This window comes from Melozone crissalis, unplaced genomic scaffold (genome assembly GCF_028551555.1).
Source record: "Melozone crissalis strain CALT ecotype California unplaced genomic scaffold, PUWL_Pcris_2 ptg000017l_1, whole genome shotgun sequence".
NCBI classification, from domain to species: Eukaryota; Metazoa; Chordata; class Aves; order Passeriformes; family Passerellidae; genus Melozone; species Melozone crissalis.
In genome coordinates, this window is record NW_026535795.1 from 5831502 (window position 1) to 5847050 (window position 15549).

At 47.6% G+C, this 15549-nt stretch overlaps 1 protein-coding gene across 3 annotated transcripts in view; it reads right to left on the minus strand.

Annotated features, from left to right (window-relative positions):
- Nucleotides 1-15549, minus strand: part of NKAIN4 (sodium/potassium transporting ATPase interacting 4) — a 50673-nt gene that overhangs the window by 17265 nt on the left and 17859 nt on the right. For all 3 annotated transcript variants that reach the window (XR_008482977.1, XM_054274829.1, XM_054274828.1), the window contains exons 2-3: nt 7857-7994; nt 7324-7404 (exon numbers count right to left, since the gene is read on the minus strand). Coding sequence is in view for 2 of the 3 variants with exons in the window: in XM_054274829.1 (XP_054130804.1) it covers nt 7324-7404; nt 7857-7994 (219 nt within the window). In the remaining variant the exon portion in view is untranslated. The remainder of the gene's footprint in view (nt 1-7323; nt 7405-7856; nt 7995-15549) is intronic.

Here is a 15549-nt window from a genome sequence, read left to right on the forward strand (position 1 = left end):
GTCCTACACAGTCCCAGGAGGAAAGCTGCTGCTCCCAGAACAGCAGCAGTCAAAGCTTGGGGTATTCACACTTCCCAACATGGAAAACCTCACACGGCAGCTCCTTTGTGTCAGCTCCCCATGGAGTCAAAAGGAAAAACAGATTCAGAGCAGCCTATCCAAGCCCCTGCTCCAAATTCCCCTCCAGAGAGAGGGCCTGTCTCCTCAGCCAGCACAGGAGCCAAGCCAGGCAGTCCTGCAGATATAAAACAGACACTGAAAAGCATGTCCAGGGCCAGACTCGAGTCACAGGGCCAGGAACATGAACGCCAGCCAGAGAATCAGTGAACAGCCCCCAGCTGCCCCACTCTGCACCTTGTGTGGGGACCCTCCCTGCACCACAGCCACCCCAAACCAGCCTGCAGAGCCCTTATTCCAATCTGCTGCAGGAAGCACGTGCTGAGAAGTGTGGACAATGAAGTGAGGAGACGGCTGCCAAGCTCCTGACATAATCACCACAGCAGATGGCATGTGCTGGGCAGGAGATGGAGCAGGGCACAGACATGGAGCAGGGCACTGGGGCAGCTGAGACAATGGGGAAAACTCCATTAACAGTTGGGAGTTTAGCCTTCTCCTGGGCTTCACCCTTCAATGGCCCACACACAGCTCAGGAAGGCACCAAATCACAGCTTTTCTGCAAAGCTTGCTCTTTTTCTCCCAAGTTTGTGTGTTATGGGCTGATGGATTTTCCCCAGCCAAAGCCAGGCCTCCAGGCTGGGCCCTTCTCCATCTCACAAGGCACTCGCTGCTTTGGCTGGGGAAAGACGCAAGCATCTTTCTCAAAAAACAAAACAAACACAGAAATAAACCTCCAGAACAACCAAGAAACCCCTCAGGTGAATTCCTGTTTCTTTGCCTGGGGCTCCCCCCATTAGCACTGAAGCAAAGCTGTTCCCAGGGCACCACAGCATCTCCTCTCACCCTCAGTCCCCAGGGTTTTCCTCTCCCAGCTCACAGATGGTGCCTTCCCAAACCTTCTGCCTCACAGAGCCCTCAGTGTCCTCTCTGCTCCTCACAGAGGCAGCAGTGTGTGCTTGGCAAGGCAAGGAACTGCTTTCCTTCCAGAATCTCCCTTTTGTCAGCCTGCAGAGATTTGGCTCTGCCTTAACTTTGCTGCTGAACTTGTAAATTCAGGCTGGAAAAGCAGAGCAGGTGTGGCTGGAGGTGGGCAGGTGGAGGAACAGGAGGTCCCAACCAGCACTCGCTGCTTTTTGTCTACAATCACACTCCAGCTCTGAGCAAAAAAGAAAAAAATAAGGAAAAAAATCAAGAAATTCTACATCAGTGAAGAGCAGATGGGAAAAACGGAGCACATTTGGATTCTAAAAGCACCACAATGCTTTGAACCCATGAGCCATCCATCCCACAGATGTAAAGTGAATACTGATTGCACTGAATGTCTCTGTGCTCAGAGCCACCTTCCTGAGCCTCTGTCTGGGGCAAGGGCAGCACCAGAGGGTCTCAACATGCAAAGCAGAGCTGTTCCTCTGCCCTCGGGGGATACCTGTGTGATGGGGCACAATAAAAAGAGCACTCAAGAAAATCCCTTAATTGACCTCCCGTTGCTCAGAGCTTGCTGGGAGACTGCATAAACAACTCCAGGATGTCTCCTGTGGTTTGCCAGCCCCGTTTGTGAGAATGCAGTCGGAGGGAAGCGAGACCATGAACAGAACAGCACAGAAAAATCAGGAGAAAAGAGGCAGTTTTAAGAAGGTTTAGGGAACAGCTGTTTCCCAAAAGTTTTCTGCAATACATTTGAAATCTAAACACACTGAAATAGTCCCAGAAGTGGAATGTGGGCTGGGAGATGTTAATCAGCCCCAGCAGTGAGGCAGCTCTGCTGCAGGGACAGGGATCTGTGTGTGCCTGGCCCCTGCTCATCCCTTGCCAGGGCTGTCACTGCCTCCTTGTGAAAAATGCATGTATTTTATGATTGGCTTTTCGCTAATATTGAAATGAATATGTGTTGTGTTAGAAAGTAATGCTGTATTAATTCTCTTAAGTACTGTGTTAAATATAGTTTTAGGTTACAAAAATTGTTAAAATACAAACTATGCTATGTAGGATACTTTTTTTAAAGAAAGGACTTGCAGTGAGATAGGAGCCACAGGACACCTGAATCTTTCAGAGAAAAAGAATTTGTCGCCCTCTTATCAGAAGAAATGAACTTATTCCTGCCTCGAAGGCGCTGTTAGGATTGGAGGAAGAAGTTGAGGATGACCAGACACAATCCTGTGTTTGAATGGAATTTATGCATCATGTATGAGGTGTATGAATATGCAACAAGCTATTGCTTTTAAGGGTTAATCCTTTGTTAACTGTGCCCTTTTTCAGGCTCGTACTGCCCAGAAAAAGGTGCCCGGACTGTCCGTAACTCTTTGTCTCTATTGTCTCATATTGTCCTAATTCAAATTGTCCAAATGATCATTACTCTAATTGTATTACTATTTTTATAACCATTTTATTACTATTAAACTTTTAAAACTTTAAAAACAAGTGATTGGCGTTTTTCACACTCCAGCCTGGGGGGAAACACGAACCAGAAGCGACCCAAGCACCTTGAAGCCAGCCAAAAACATCACATCCCACTCTGAACTGCTGCAGCACCTGGCTGCCACCCGTGTGTCACCAGGGTGAGAGGGAGACAGGAGCACTGCAACTGCAGCACCCCCATTTCCCAGAGCCTGCCCACGGGAAACTCACACCTACCTCCCACACCCACGGAGCCAGCTGTGCTCCTGCGCTAAAATAGCTTCCTGAAAGCTGCTCTGAAATTATTTGCTAAGGTACACTACCAGAGATGGTTTTATTTCTTGTTGTTACCAGCCTTCTGAACTGCCTCCCCCAAATTTCCTTAATTATCAGGCAAAACCACACTAGGACAGCTCTGGAATAAATTGAACTTCATTTGGGAGCCACCAGAGCTTGACAGCAGAATCATTTTGAATCTCTTTAGATGGAAATATTCCTTATTAAAATAGGAAATATCATGTTCACCTTTCAGTCCTGCATCACCTTGAGACACAGAGAAACACTCCCAGTGTCTCTCAGTGGGCTTGTTGACAATGCCACAGCATTTAAAGCCAAATCCCAAACTTCCAAGTTCTACATTTAGAAGGAGCTGAGGGACAGTTTTACATACACATAAATTTATCCATCCTCCTGGTGTTTTAACCAGGTACAAAGCCATCCCAAGATGCCACCCAGATTCTCTGAAATACAAATAACCCCTGTTTGACTCACAAGGGCTGCTTCCATTTCAACAGGAGATTTAGACCACCACGACTCTGGATTGAGATCAAAGCAGTGCACAGACAAGAGAGAATATAAAGGAATGATAAAAAAAAATAAAGTTTATAAATCAGCATTCAAGAAGAATAATTCCAGAGGGAAAAGACAAAGGAACACATTGAAATACAGGACACCAGTTCCTCAAACCAATTTGAATATTTCTCAAGCACATGATGAAGAGTCAGTCAGCATGGCAGCTGGACAGACATATGCTCATATGTCTTAACAGCAGGATTTTAATAATTAACTCAGACTGAGGAGTTGCAGGAGGGATGTGTTTCACGCTCGAGTAGATAGGGAGAAGCTTTACACATTATTGCAAACCCAGCCTGGAAGCTGCAGAGCCAGCTCCCAGCAATTCACCTACCCAGATGGACATGGGAAAAGAGGGAGATGGGGCAGGAGGAGCAACAGCAACCTGGAAATTGCTGGAAACTGGGCTGTGAGCCCCACCACAGAGCAGTGGCACGGCACTTGGAGCTGCAAGCGTGCTCAGGAGTGTGGGCAGAGCCCGTCAGCAAGGCAAGGCTGCCAGGAGCTGCTCAGAGCACATCACCACCTCCTGCCAGTGCTGAGCAGCAGCCCTGCAAACCCAGCCTGCTCCAGCACCCACTGGCAGAGCACTTCCAGCAAAGCTGGCATGGGGAGCTGGCATTGTGTGCCTGGGGAGGCCCTTCCAGCAGCAGGGGAAGCGCTTCCTCAGACACTTGTGCTGATCCACCTGTGCCTGGCCAGCCAAGGAAGTTCTGCTGGGCCATATTTCAACACTCTTACTCCTGCTAAGAGAAGATTCCAAGATAAAAAACCCTGGCAGGATAGAAAGACAGAAGTCAAGTCAGTTTAGCTCTTCCAAGAAGTAGGGAATAGATTCAGTGATCAGTAGAATTTTCCTTTCCAATTAAAAATTCAGTATAACTCGTGATTGGTGGCTGGTTGGTAATTAGTTATAACTCCCTGAGCAGGGCTGACCAGAACAGCTCCTCAGCAATTCCATGGCCAGGGGACATGGAAGGGACATGCTGGAATAACCTGGAGGACAAAGGAGCACTTCAAGAAGTGTGAAAAACAGGAGGAAAGAGGGAGTGAGAAGTGGAGGAAAGATGCAGCAGAGAGCAACTCCTTGGTAAGGGAAAGCCAAGAGCCAAACTTCACCCACCAGCCCTTGTTCTACTGATGACCTGGAATTTATAACTGAGATTGTCCCAACCCCTTTGCCAAATCACCCATGGGCTGACATGGGACTGTGGGGTCCCTGGTTTCTGTTCATCAGATCAGCCAGGCACCCCAAGCAAGGGGGGCACAACAACAACATCCCATTTTTGTGAACAGCACATCCCTGCTCCCATCCTGTATCCCCTCACCACTGTGAAATCACACCTAGGCAGCAGAGCATAAAGAATTGCTTGCAATGAGTGCACATACCTGCTTCCTCATCTTTTCAATTCCCTGGGCTTTTCCTAAATCTGTTAAATCAGAAACACTTGAATCCTTTCTGTCCTGTCTCACCCCACCTGAGTTATCCCCCGTCCCAGCTGCACTGGGCTGTCATTACCAGGCACCAAGTTATCAAACTCCATTCTCTGGAGCTCCCTGCCCTTCCTGCATTCTCCCACTGTCAATAAGCTGCTGACAGAGCCTGCCCTGGCAGGCTGCCCTTGTCAGAGCACAGCAGTGTCAGTGCAGGGCTGGCAGCAATGCCATTCCCCCAGCAATCACACAGGAACAGCACCCTGAACACCTCCAGAGCCCTCAGCCCCCTCATGGACTCGCACAACCCTGTCCAAGCACTCCAGTGTGCTCATGATTAGAATGAGTCTGTGTTTACCAGACCAGCCCCATCAGCCTCCCTCCACCAAAGCTCTTCTCCCAATATTTGCAGTTTCCCTGCCTGCTGCCAGGCTCATGATGAGCTTTGACTTTGACTTCTGCTCAGGACTGGAGGGCAGCCACTATCCCCTGTGGGCACCCAGAGGTACCTGCAGCCCTGCTGCCATCCACTCCAGCTGGCACTGCCCTGTTCAGCCAAGCCCAGGTGCCCTTCTGGGGTCTGATTCCACAACTGACATCAATAAAACACCTGCTGCCTTTGGATCAGCTTTCCAGAGATGCAGCCTGTGAAGTGTCCTACAGAAATGTCCTGTCCTGAAGTGTCCTATAGAAACCTCAGCTCCTGCTCCAGGTGGATCTTTTGGTCTCTTGTGGAAGCAAAGATTTGTTTTGCCACTACAAAGACCCAAATTACTTCAGTGAGAGTGGAGGAGGATGGAAAGCAGCATCATTAGTTTTCCTTACAAAACAGCTTTTTAAAGTGAGAATAACTCATTAAGAACAGAGGCAAGGCTGTCAACTGCTTTACAGCCAAACAAGCACAAATTCTCTCTTGGTTTTGCTGGTTGCCATTAAATGAACTAATTTCTCATTGCAGCCCGAGAGGGAAGTCCACTGAGTCGGTAACAACTTACACTGCAGCCCAACTCTATAAAAAATGTCCCCAGTCACAAGTGTCACCCTGTAGGCTAAACAAAACCTCTCTGTGTGCTGGCTTGGCTAAAATGAGCCCCAGCACAGAGCAAGGTTACCAGGGGAAGCTCCTCTGTGCCACGAAAAAAGAAGTTTGTGGTGCTGTTTGAACTGCAGAACAGCAACCTGACGTGTTGCAGTGCAGGTTGGGATTAGCAAACATGAGGATCCAGCTGGCTGGAAGCAAACACTGGCTCTGAGAAGCTCCCAGAGCAGTTTATCAAGCCAACATTTTCTCTGCAGAAGGGAGCATATAAATAGTTACATAAAATTCTTTTTTTTTTTTCAGTTGGTCACAGCCAACATCGAGATCATCTCAGGCTGAGATTTCAGATTATGAATAATCGCTGTTTTGGGCAAGAACTCCCTCAAAGTTTATGGAGTTAATTGAGAGGGTGAATGAAGGTGAATTGAGACATTAGGAAGTCACATTTTCTTATCTGCAAAGGATTTAGGCCTGATAAAACCACGGGGCAATTCCAATTATGAGTGCAACTCCAGTGCATGACCTGGAATTCAGGCCAGATGTGGAGCACTCTGAAATGAACCTGCATCCCACAGTCTGAGCCTGCTGTGCTCCAGCAACACTCATAATTCATAGCTTACAGCCCAGCCTTAATTTAGGGCCTGCCTCCCATTTTTATTTTTTCTGACTCACTCCTCATTAGGCAGACAGCAATATTTAGCTAATCTACTCTTCAAAGAGCTTTGCATATTAACTCACAACAGCCTGGCCAGCAGCCATGGGTAACTACCACTGTACTTAAAAAGGAAGAAATGAGGCAGGGAAGGCATCCCAAGGAGATGAGGCAGATCCCTCTGGGGAGGGATGTTCTCTGTTCTGCAGACAGAGGAGCCTCTCCCCAAAGGTACAACAGGAAACATCTTGCCTGCTGTGGCAACAAGCAGGTATTTATCCCTGCTGCTGAAATGCAGCAAGGCTTCAGCAGGACTGGGAGGCACAGAAATATCAAGAGAGGGTCAGGTGTAGAGCTCCAGCAAAGTCCTTGGGGCAGCTCAACCCAGCCAGCCCCTGCTGCAGCCCTTCCCTGAGACACACTCAGTGCACACATCACACACCTTCCTGCCAAGGTGGGCTCAGATCCCAAGAGGATCAGCTGCAATCTGGTGATCTCACAGCCTTCCTCATCCTCCTCAGCATCACTGCTGGGAACTGGCCCTCAAAGCCCCTCTCCCCTCAGGATGGCTCTGCCCATGTATTATATCACTTATGGCTCTGCTGCCAGTCCTGCTCTCACCTCTGGAAAGCAAATGCACTGCACCTGCTGTGAGGGCAGGGTTTGTTCCAGCCACCACCTGCACCAACCAACCAAGAGCTCCAGAAATCAGCAGGGGCTCCTCAGTTTCCCATGCAAGCAGCAGTATTGCCCATCCCTGATAAAGCAGCCCCTCCACAGGCAGGATTGCTCCCAGCCCTGCCCTCCCCACTCAGCTGCACAGCCTGGCACTCACCTTTGAGAGCCCTCCCACTTCTAAGTAGAAGCAGATGATGAAGATATTCCAGGTGACCCAGACTGCAGTCCAGATGGCATACTGGGAAGGAATGGGGAGGGGGAGAGAGAAGCAATAAACATTAGGAAGTCACTGGAATTAGTGTGTGTGTATATATGTATTTATTGATGTATGTGTGCTCTAGCTGGGGGCAGTGGAATGCCCTGAGTCAGCACTGAAATCCTTTTTCTCTCCCTCTGTTTGTGTTCCATATTCAGATGCTCTCTTGCTTGATAAGCCACATAGGAGTCTGGAGAGCTGGAAGAGTTTCTGTGCTGCATTTGTCCAGCCCCCCACCCTCCCTCTCTGCTGGGCAGCATTTGGGCACAGAGAGAATGATGTGAAACCTCCCCAGCTTGGCACAGGCAGATTGCTGAGCACAGCCAGGCCCTCCTGCTGGAACAGCACGCAGGGCCTGATCCCCCAGGGGCTCTGCCCTGTCCCCGTCTCATGGCACATCCCCAGGGCACAGGCTGTGGCTGTCCCTCACTCACCACCACGATGTAGCGCGGCCGGTACTGGATGGTGCCGAAGAGCCCCAGGATGACGATGATGATGTGCAGGAAGTTGGCGAGGATTGGAGCCCACTGGTAGCCCAGGAAGTCGAACACTTGCCTCTCCAGAGCAGCCAGCTGGGAGGGAGAAGGACAAGGAGAGTCACAGTTCTGTACCCACACTGTTTGTGCCCAAGGTTTTCACACGCTCCCTGAGCAAAGCCCTGCAGCAGCTGAAGGTGGGACTCGGTTCCCAAAGCAATCTGAACCAGGTCAGCAGGACACAAGGCTTGTTCACACATCCCCCTTCCCCTCTGCTCCCATCCCAGCTCCTCTGATGGCTGAGCTCCAGTGCTGTGTGGTGTCTGAAAAATCCCTTTGCCAGGATTTCCTCTCCTGGGAAGCTGAGAAGCCATAGAGAAAAATGAAAACATAAACTATCTGATTGCTTCTCCTGTGTTTTGCTGCTTTACCATGTGGTCTGGAGATTGTTTATCCAACAGATGAATGTTTGATTGGTTTCATGTGAATTGTTTTTACTTAATGACCAATCACAGCCAGCTGTGTCAGACTCTGAGGAGTCAGTCATGAGTTTTCATTATCATTCTTTGTAACCTTCTGTCTGTATCCTTTCTCTATTCTTTAGTATAGTTTTAGTATTTTATAGTATTTAGTATTTTACAGTATTCTTTAGCATAGTTTTAGTATATAATATAATATAATATAATATAATTATATATAAGATAGAATTATATATAATATATAGTTATATATAATATAATAATATAATTTATTATTATATTATATTAGCCTTCTAAGAACATGAAGTCAGATTCTTAATTCCTCCTTCATCCTGGGTACCCCAAAAATCCCACAGTGTGGGGCATTCCTCTGTGGTGTGCTCTGTGGGGCTCGGGCAGAGGACAGAGGGGAGCAGAGGAATGGTGACATCTTAAATCCTGGACGTGAAATACGTCCACAAAGATGTCAGTGTAACTTTCTAGAGCTCGTTTGTCAGAGCCTTCAGCATCACTCCATCATTCCTGACACCTCCTGTGTCTCTGCTCTCCAGCACACATCCATCAAAGTGAGGGAGAGGAGGAAGCTCTCTCCTCCACCTTCGCCCCTCAGAAAATGCTGCCACCAGTAAGGAAATTCTGCCAGCACATCAGTTTTGCAGGACAGGCTGTGCTCTTCTCCAGCACTAATAACATGGTTCAAGGCTAGTACTGTGTTCTAGACATAAAACTCCATCACTGTTAGAATGCTGGGGCAGATTTTCAAACCACATCTGCATAAATATGTGGTTTTTACCTGTAGCCATCATCTGTGTATCAGACAACATCTGGTACCCTGGCCCTGAGCCCCTGTGCAGCTGAAAGAGAACAATGCAATTGTTTGCTGGCCTTTGCATGCCCACAGCCCTTAAATGATATTTCTACTGGAGAAATATAGTGAGTGTGGGGGGAAAACTGCTAATGCAGGTTTTTCTGCTGTGCCCAGCCTTGCATGGAGAGACCTTTTCTTTTTTTTTGTCTTTATTAACACAGTGCAAGCCCCTCTATGGACCCGTGTCTTCCCTGTCAGTACAAGATTTGAAAATATGTTTAATTATCACAGCAGGCCACAGGGATTGCATTATGACATTTCATATTTATTTTTGGCTAAATAAATAATTACAATTTACTATTGACAGTCAATATTCATTTAACTCCTAATCAGGCATTAACCATGAGTAATCCTGGTCTGCTGTGTGTAATCAGCTCTGTGACACCTTTTCCTAGCTGGGATCTAAGCAGCAGTGCTTCTGTGATGGCTTAAAGCATTTCAGGATGTCAGTGGCTGCAGGTTCCTCTCAAGCCCCAGGATGAGAGAAGCCACATCTATTAAATGGCCATTATTCCTCCTTCTTCCTGGCTCAGTGGGGAAATTGCCTTCACACCTCTCTTGGGCTAGGAAGGTATTGCAATTCCCAACACTGCTTTGAAAGTTCAATAAAAATCTGTATTTCAAAGGAATCTGTGGCTAAGGGCAATCAGTCAGGGAGGGGGTAGGCAGCTTTCCCTCTATGGCATCTTATTCCCAAATAAAGAAGGACAGAGGGTGGGGAAGCAATGGAGGCAGTCACCAAATCTCTCTCTTCTGCCAAATAATCTTCCTTTAGAAGCAGCACCCTCTGATCCCTCTGCAGCACCTGGAGATGCTGTGGGGCGAGCGCTGCCCCCCCAGCACAGCAGGTTTGCCACACCATCCATAGGTTAAACACTTAATCCTTCAGGAGGGATTAACACACATACCTCAACGACACCGGGGCATTTGGGATCCTGACTGGCTGGCAATGGGCCCCTCGACTGTGCCTGCTTGATCCAATCAGGCATTTAATTGGCTTTGTGTGCTGCAGGAGGAGTGGGAGAGCCTCACCCAGCCAGGGACACAATGGGTGCTCACTGAACCTGCCCAGCCTCCCCTCCTGCTGCAGGCTCTGAAAACCAGGATGAGCACAGATCCTCCTGCCCAGCCTCTGCCATGAGCTCCCCACTCCAGAACCAGGGCAAGCCATGTCTGCAGGAGTGTTTTCTTCTCCATTCTACTCCACGAGTATTTGTCACTAAGGCTGGATAAAAGTTTACCCTGCCACAGCCTGGTGATGTTTCCCGGTTTGTTTGCACCAGGAAGAGATTGGGCTGTGAGTGACAGATGAATGACCACCCTGGAGATGGACCTGCCGATCTACACAGCTTCAGATTTGGGCACAGATCCTTCAGAAGTCTCTGGATTTTTCCTCATAACCCTGAAAATCATCTTCACACCATGCTTCCTTCTCCCTCACCTTCCTTATCTCCAGGTTCTTTCCATCCTCATTTACTTTCTTGTGCCACCTTCCCAGCATTATTAAACTGGTTTTGTGTACCTGGGAGCTGCAGGCAAGACTCAGCTGCTCCAGAGATGGGCTGAGCACAGATCCTCCTACCCAGCCTCTGCCATGAGCTCCCCACTCCAGAATCAGGGCAAGCCATGTCTGCAGGAGTGTTTTCTTCTCCATTCTCCACCAGTATTTGTCATTAGGGCTGTATAAATTCATCCTGCCACAGCCTGGTGATGTCTCCTGGTTTGTTTGTACTACAAAGAGATTGGGCTGTGAGTGACAGATGAATGACCACCCTGGAGATGGACCTGCCGATCTACACAGCTTCAGATTTGGGCACAGATCCTTCAGAAGTCTCTGGATTTTTCCTCATAACCCTGAAAATCATCTTCACACCATGCTTCCTTTTCCCTTTTCCATCCTCATTTACTTTCTTGTGCCACCTTCCCAGCATTATTAAACTGGTTTTGTGTACCTGGGAGCTGCAGGCAAGACCCAGCTGCTGTAGAGATGGGCTGTGCCCATCTGTTGGCTTAGGGAAGGAGAAGGAATGTGGGATGTGCGAGCTCACACAAGCTGTTTCCTCATCTATAAAAAAAAAAATTCTGATTTTCTGTAAAACATGTTGGTGACAAGCAACTGATGAAACTCCAACACTGTGTTAGTGACAGGCAGGGAGTGAGTCTGTGCTGCAATCCAGCCATTGGAAACGCAGCCTGAAGTTATCCTGGGCCTACCCCTGCTCCCTCAGGAACCTACCATAATGAAGGAAATATTTGCTGGAAACAAATTGATAAACAGCCCTTTCACTCATTACACTGCAGGTCTGTGTGCACAGCTTACCCCCAAAGTGCTGCTGAGATCTGCAAACAGGGCTGATGCTGGGGCTGTGCTGGCCTTGCTTTGGGGCTGGCATGTGAAGAATGTCACTGTGTCCTTCAGCCCTGGTCCCTCCAGCCCTGCTCAGAGCTGGCAGGGTCAGGGTTTGCCCTGATCTATCTATGCTGAGCCTCTCTGGGTGCCTCTTGCTGAGCAGGGAATTGCCATCCTTCTCTTGTGCTGCCAGGTCTGTGCACAGCAATATCCTCGCCGTGCTGTTCCTACAATGATTCACAGGGTCCTATTGAGAAAGCCTATTATATTCCAGAGATACTGGTTGTAAAGAGGAATGTCACATATTGTGGCATAGGTTTCAGCCCACTCAAAGCTGACAGGACCTTTCCATCAGGGAGGACAAATTTTTCTTCTTTATAACTGTTCTTATTAAAACCAGGATTCCTTCTGCTCCTTTTGCTTCTCTAGCCTATAGTATACTTTTACCTTTCATCCTTTAAATTAAATGATTTATTGCAGCACTAAAATCAGAAGAGTTGTGGCAGAATTTTCTCTCCTGAAATAAACCCCATTTCTGCTGATCTGAGTGAAACTGGAGTAGCAAATAACCACGTGAAGCAATTGTTAGCCAGGCAAACGACACAAGCCAAAGCTCTCTCTTGGGCCATCACTCATTTATAGAGCTGGGGAAGGGCTGAAAGGCACAGGGATGTTCTGCAGCTCACGGAGCCCATCCCACAGCCCACACACAGGGAGCACAGAGAGCTCTGGACATGCTCAGGGACATCACAACATAAAACTGCTCCTGAGAGGGAAGCTGAGATGGAAGGGTGCTCACAGCAAAATAGCAAAAAAGTCCTAGAAAACATCACAAAACATGGGACAGTTCCTTATTGGGGGCTCAAACCTTTCCAATGGCCCTGGCAGGATGGTGTCACTGGCAGGTGTCACTGCCAGCAGGACACTCAGAGCTGGTTCAGCATGGCCTGGGGGTGCTTGTTTGAATTCCAGTCCCTCAAATCTTTTCTATCCCCTCAACTTTGTCTTCTGTTGCTCCTCCCCTGCTGATAAGCTGGAGAGTCCAACCTGCTCCCCTGTGCCCCATACTGCTGAGGAGGAAGGGATGCTGTGAACAGTCAGGCACCTGTAATTCCTTAACTCCCTGTCCTTTATAGCCTGCTATCAAAGCCATGTTATCAGCTAGATTTGCTCTTCTTAATTTATTAAGCTTTTAAAGCCTTTAATCTTATTTGGTTTGTATCTGTGTCTTCCACTGCATTTCTGAAATCAATTGGGACACAAAAGGAAAAATATCAGTCTCAAGACACGTTGATGTGACTCATACAGACACAGGAAAGGTGCTCAGAAAACCCCACAACAGGTCCAGTCACACATCCATTTGTATCTGTTTCTGTAAGCAAACCTGCTTTTAACCTTTCCAAGTTAAGCTTCTAAATGTTAGAAATAAATATCCAAGTGGGGAATAAAGGGAACAAATAGGAAAGGCTGATCCTACTGCTGAATAAAAAAAAACAAAAAAAAAACCACAAAAAACCCCCAAATAAAACAACAAAAAAGCGAAGAAAAAATGTTTTACCCAGAAACCCAGGCAATTTTCCACTTGACCTATAAGAAAACAACCTGAAAACTCCTTTGCTACTCCTTGTCTCTCAGTGCTGTGAGGACACAGCAGCTCCAGCTCTTGCTCCTCCTCCAGCTTCAGCTGGGACTAAATTTCCACTTAACCCCCTGTGTGTCCTTTCCCTCAGCCTGAGCCCAGCAGAGCCTCAGTGCAGCCCTGGGTCCCCCCTGCCCTGCTGGGATGCTGCTCCGGCTCCTGGCTGATCCCAACGCCCTGATCCAGGGTTTGATTTCCTGCCAAGTGGCTTCACTTTTTAAGATGCTCTTTCTTTGTCTGCTGTGCAAACACCATCACAGCTTTCACTGGAAAAGGCCTTTTCCTGAGGAAAAACCTGCTCTGGTTTCCTGAGATATTTTGGCCATGGGATGTGATGGCTCGAGCTCAGGGCCAAGTCTCAGTGCTATGACCCCTGTGATGGAAATTTACATCCTGCTACCTGAAACAGCATGAAGAAATTAAGAAGTCTCAAATTGTATAATTTGAAAAATATATCTATTTAGGTTTTGAACACAAAGATGGTTTTTTTTGGTTCTTAAGTTTGGCACTACTAAAGACCTGTCTGCAGTTTATCATTGTTAATATATTGGTATTATTATGATATAATGTTTAATTCTACACAGCTTTCTGTATAATTCCTTTGACTTTGTAAATGCTGGGACAATGCTAGAACTAAAGAATCCTAAACCCAAGCTGTTGTGTGCTGAGACTATCAGAAGTGAGCAAAAAAAATCCCTTCTGTGCCAGTCCTTATTCAAGGCAGAGAAGATTCTGTGAGTAGAAAAACAATTAAACAATGTCTGCTTTTACCACAGTGGCTGCACTTCTAAATAAATACGAATGGTTGCAATAGCTGTTCAATTAAGTTTATCTGGAAAAGCAGCTCAGTGAGCCATTATTTCCCATCCCCAAATGGAGGGGCTGGTTCTGTGAGGTGCCACGTCCTTGTCTCTCCCAAAGTCAGCCTCTCACGTGCCCACACCCGCTGCATTCATGAAATCTCATTTTTCTTCAGTAAGTGTTGTCAAGGAAACCTTCCTTGGGGCCTTGTGATCCACAGCTCCTTTCCCAGCATCCCTCTCCCCACCACAGAGGTCAAGAGACTAATTGCACAGGAGGTCTCTGTTTGTCACTTGGTCTCTCAGGCAGCCTTGGTCACTCTGGCCACTGTGTACAATGTGCCCCATTCTCTGCTCCTCTGCTCTGCTTTCTCCCCAGAAGCTGCTGAAACCTCTTCTGTTCACACAGACATCAGAGAGGCCTCCAACAGCAGGGCTGATACCTTGAAGCCATATTTCTATTTCTATTTCTATTTCTATTTCTATTTCTATTTGTCACCCTTTTTTTTTAAGATTTTCTAAGCTTTCTGATGTCGACATTCTTGTAGTGAACTTTTTCACACACTTTCTGTAAATAACTCATTGTTTTGCATTCCTTTATAGAAGAAGAGAGATTTGATAGACTGTCAGTTTGACCAGTGTCATTGGAGAGGTGTCACTCCAATCCGCTGTCACTTCTGGAAAACTATAAATGTCAGAGTCAGAAAAAAAACTTCCCTTTTTTCCTTCACCTTGAGAACAGTGGTGTATGCTTGTGTTCTTTCATGTCCTATAGTGACACATATTTATATTTATATTTATATTTATATTTATATTTATATTTATATTTGTATTTGTATTTATATTTATATTTCGGAGGAAAACTGGTCACTGTGCTGGCCCTGCCAGAGGGCCCCACAGGGCAGCAGGGGCAGTCCCCATCATGGTCCCACACCAGGTCATTCCCTGCAGCTCTCCAGCAAACACAATTTTTAGGCTGCCTTGTGCCACATGCAAGGATCAGGGCTTCTCCCAGCCCAGAACCATCCTGTGCAGAGCCTGGGCAGGTGTAAAACCCTTCCTGTGCTCATCACAATTTCTCTGCTGAAGCCTGGAGCATGCTGCTGTTAACCATGCCAGTGCTGAGCCCTCACCTGCTCATTGCCCCTGGCCTGGCACCTCTGAGCTCTCCCCTCCCAGCACCATTGTGTGTGTGAGCAGTGCCACTCTCAGCAGTGCCACTGCTGTGACCGTGAGCCCTGAGCTTTGTGCAGCCAGAGCCTCCCAGAAACATCTGAGCTGCAAAGATATGCCACTGCTCAGTCCCACATGCCCAAATGCTGCTTAGCATTCCAGGGAAGGCACAGTGCTGCTGAACAGAAGGGATGAGACTGGCGCTGAGCAGTGCAGAAGGCTGGCTGTGTCTGGAGCTGAGGTTTCCTGAGTGCATCTCAGAACCACCAGCTCTGCTCAGCTGAGACATGGGCCAGGCACAGCAATTCACAGAATCATGGGGTCCTTTAGGCTGGAAAAGCC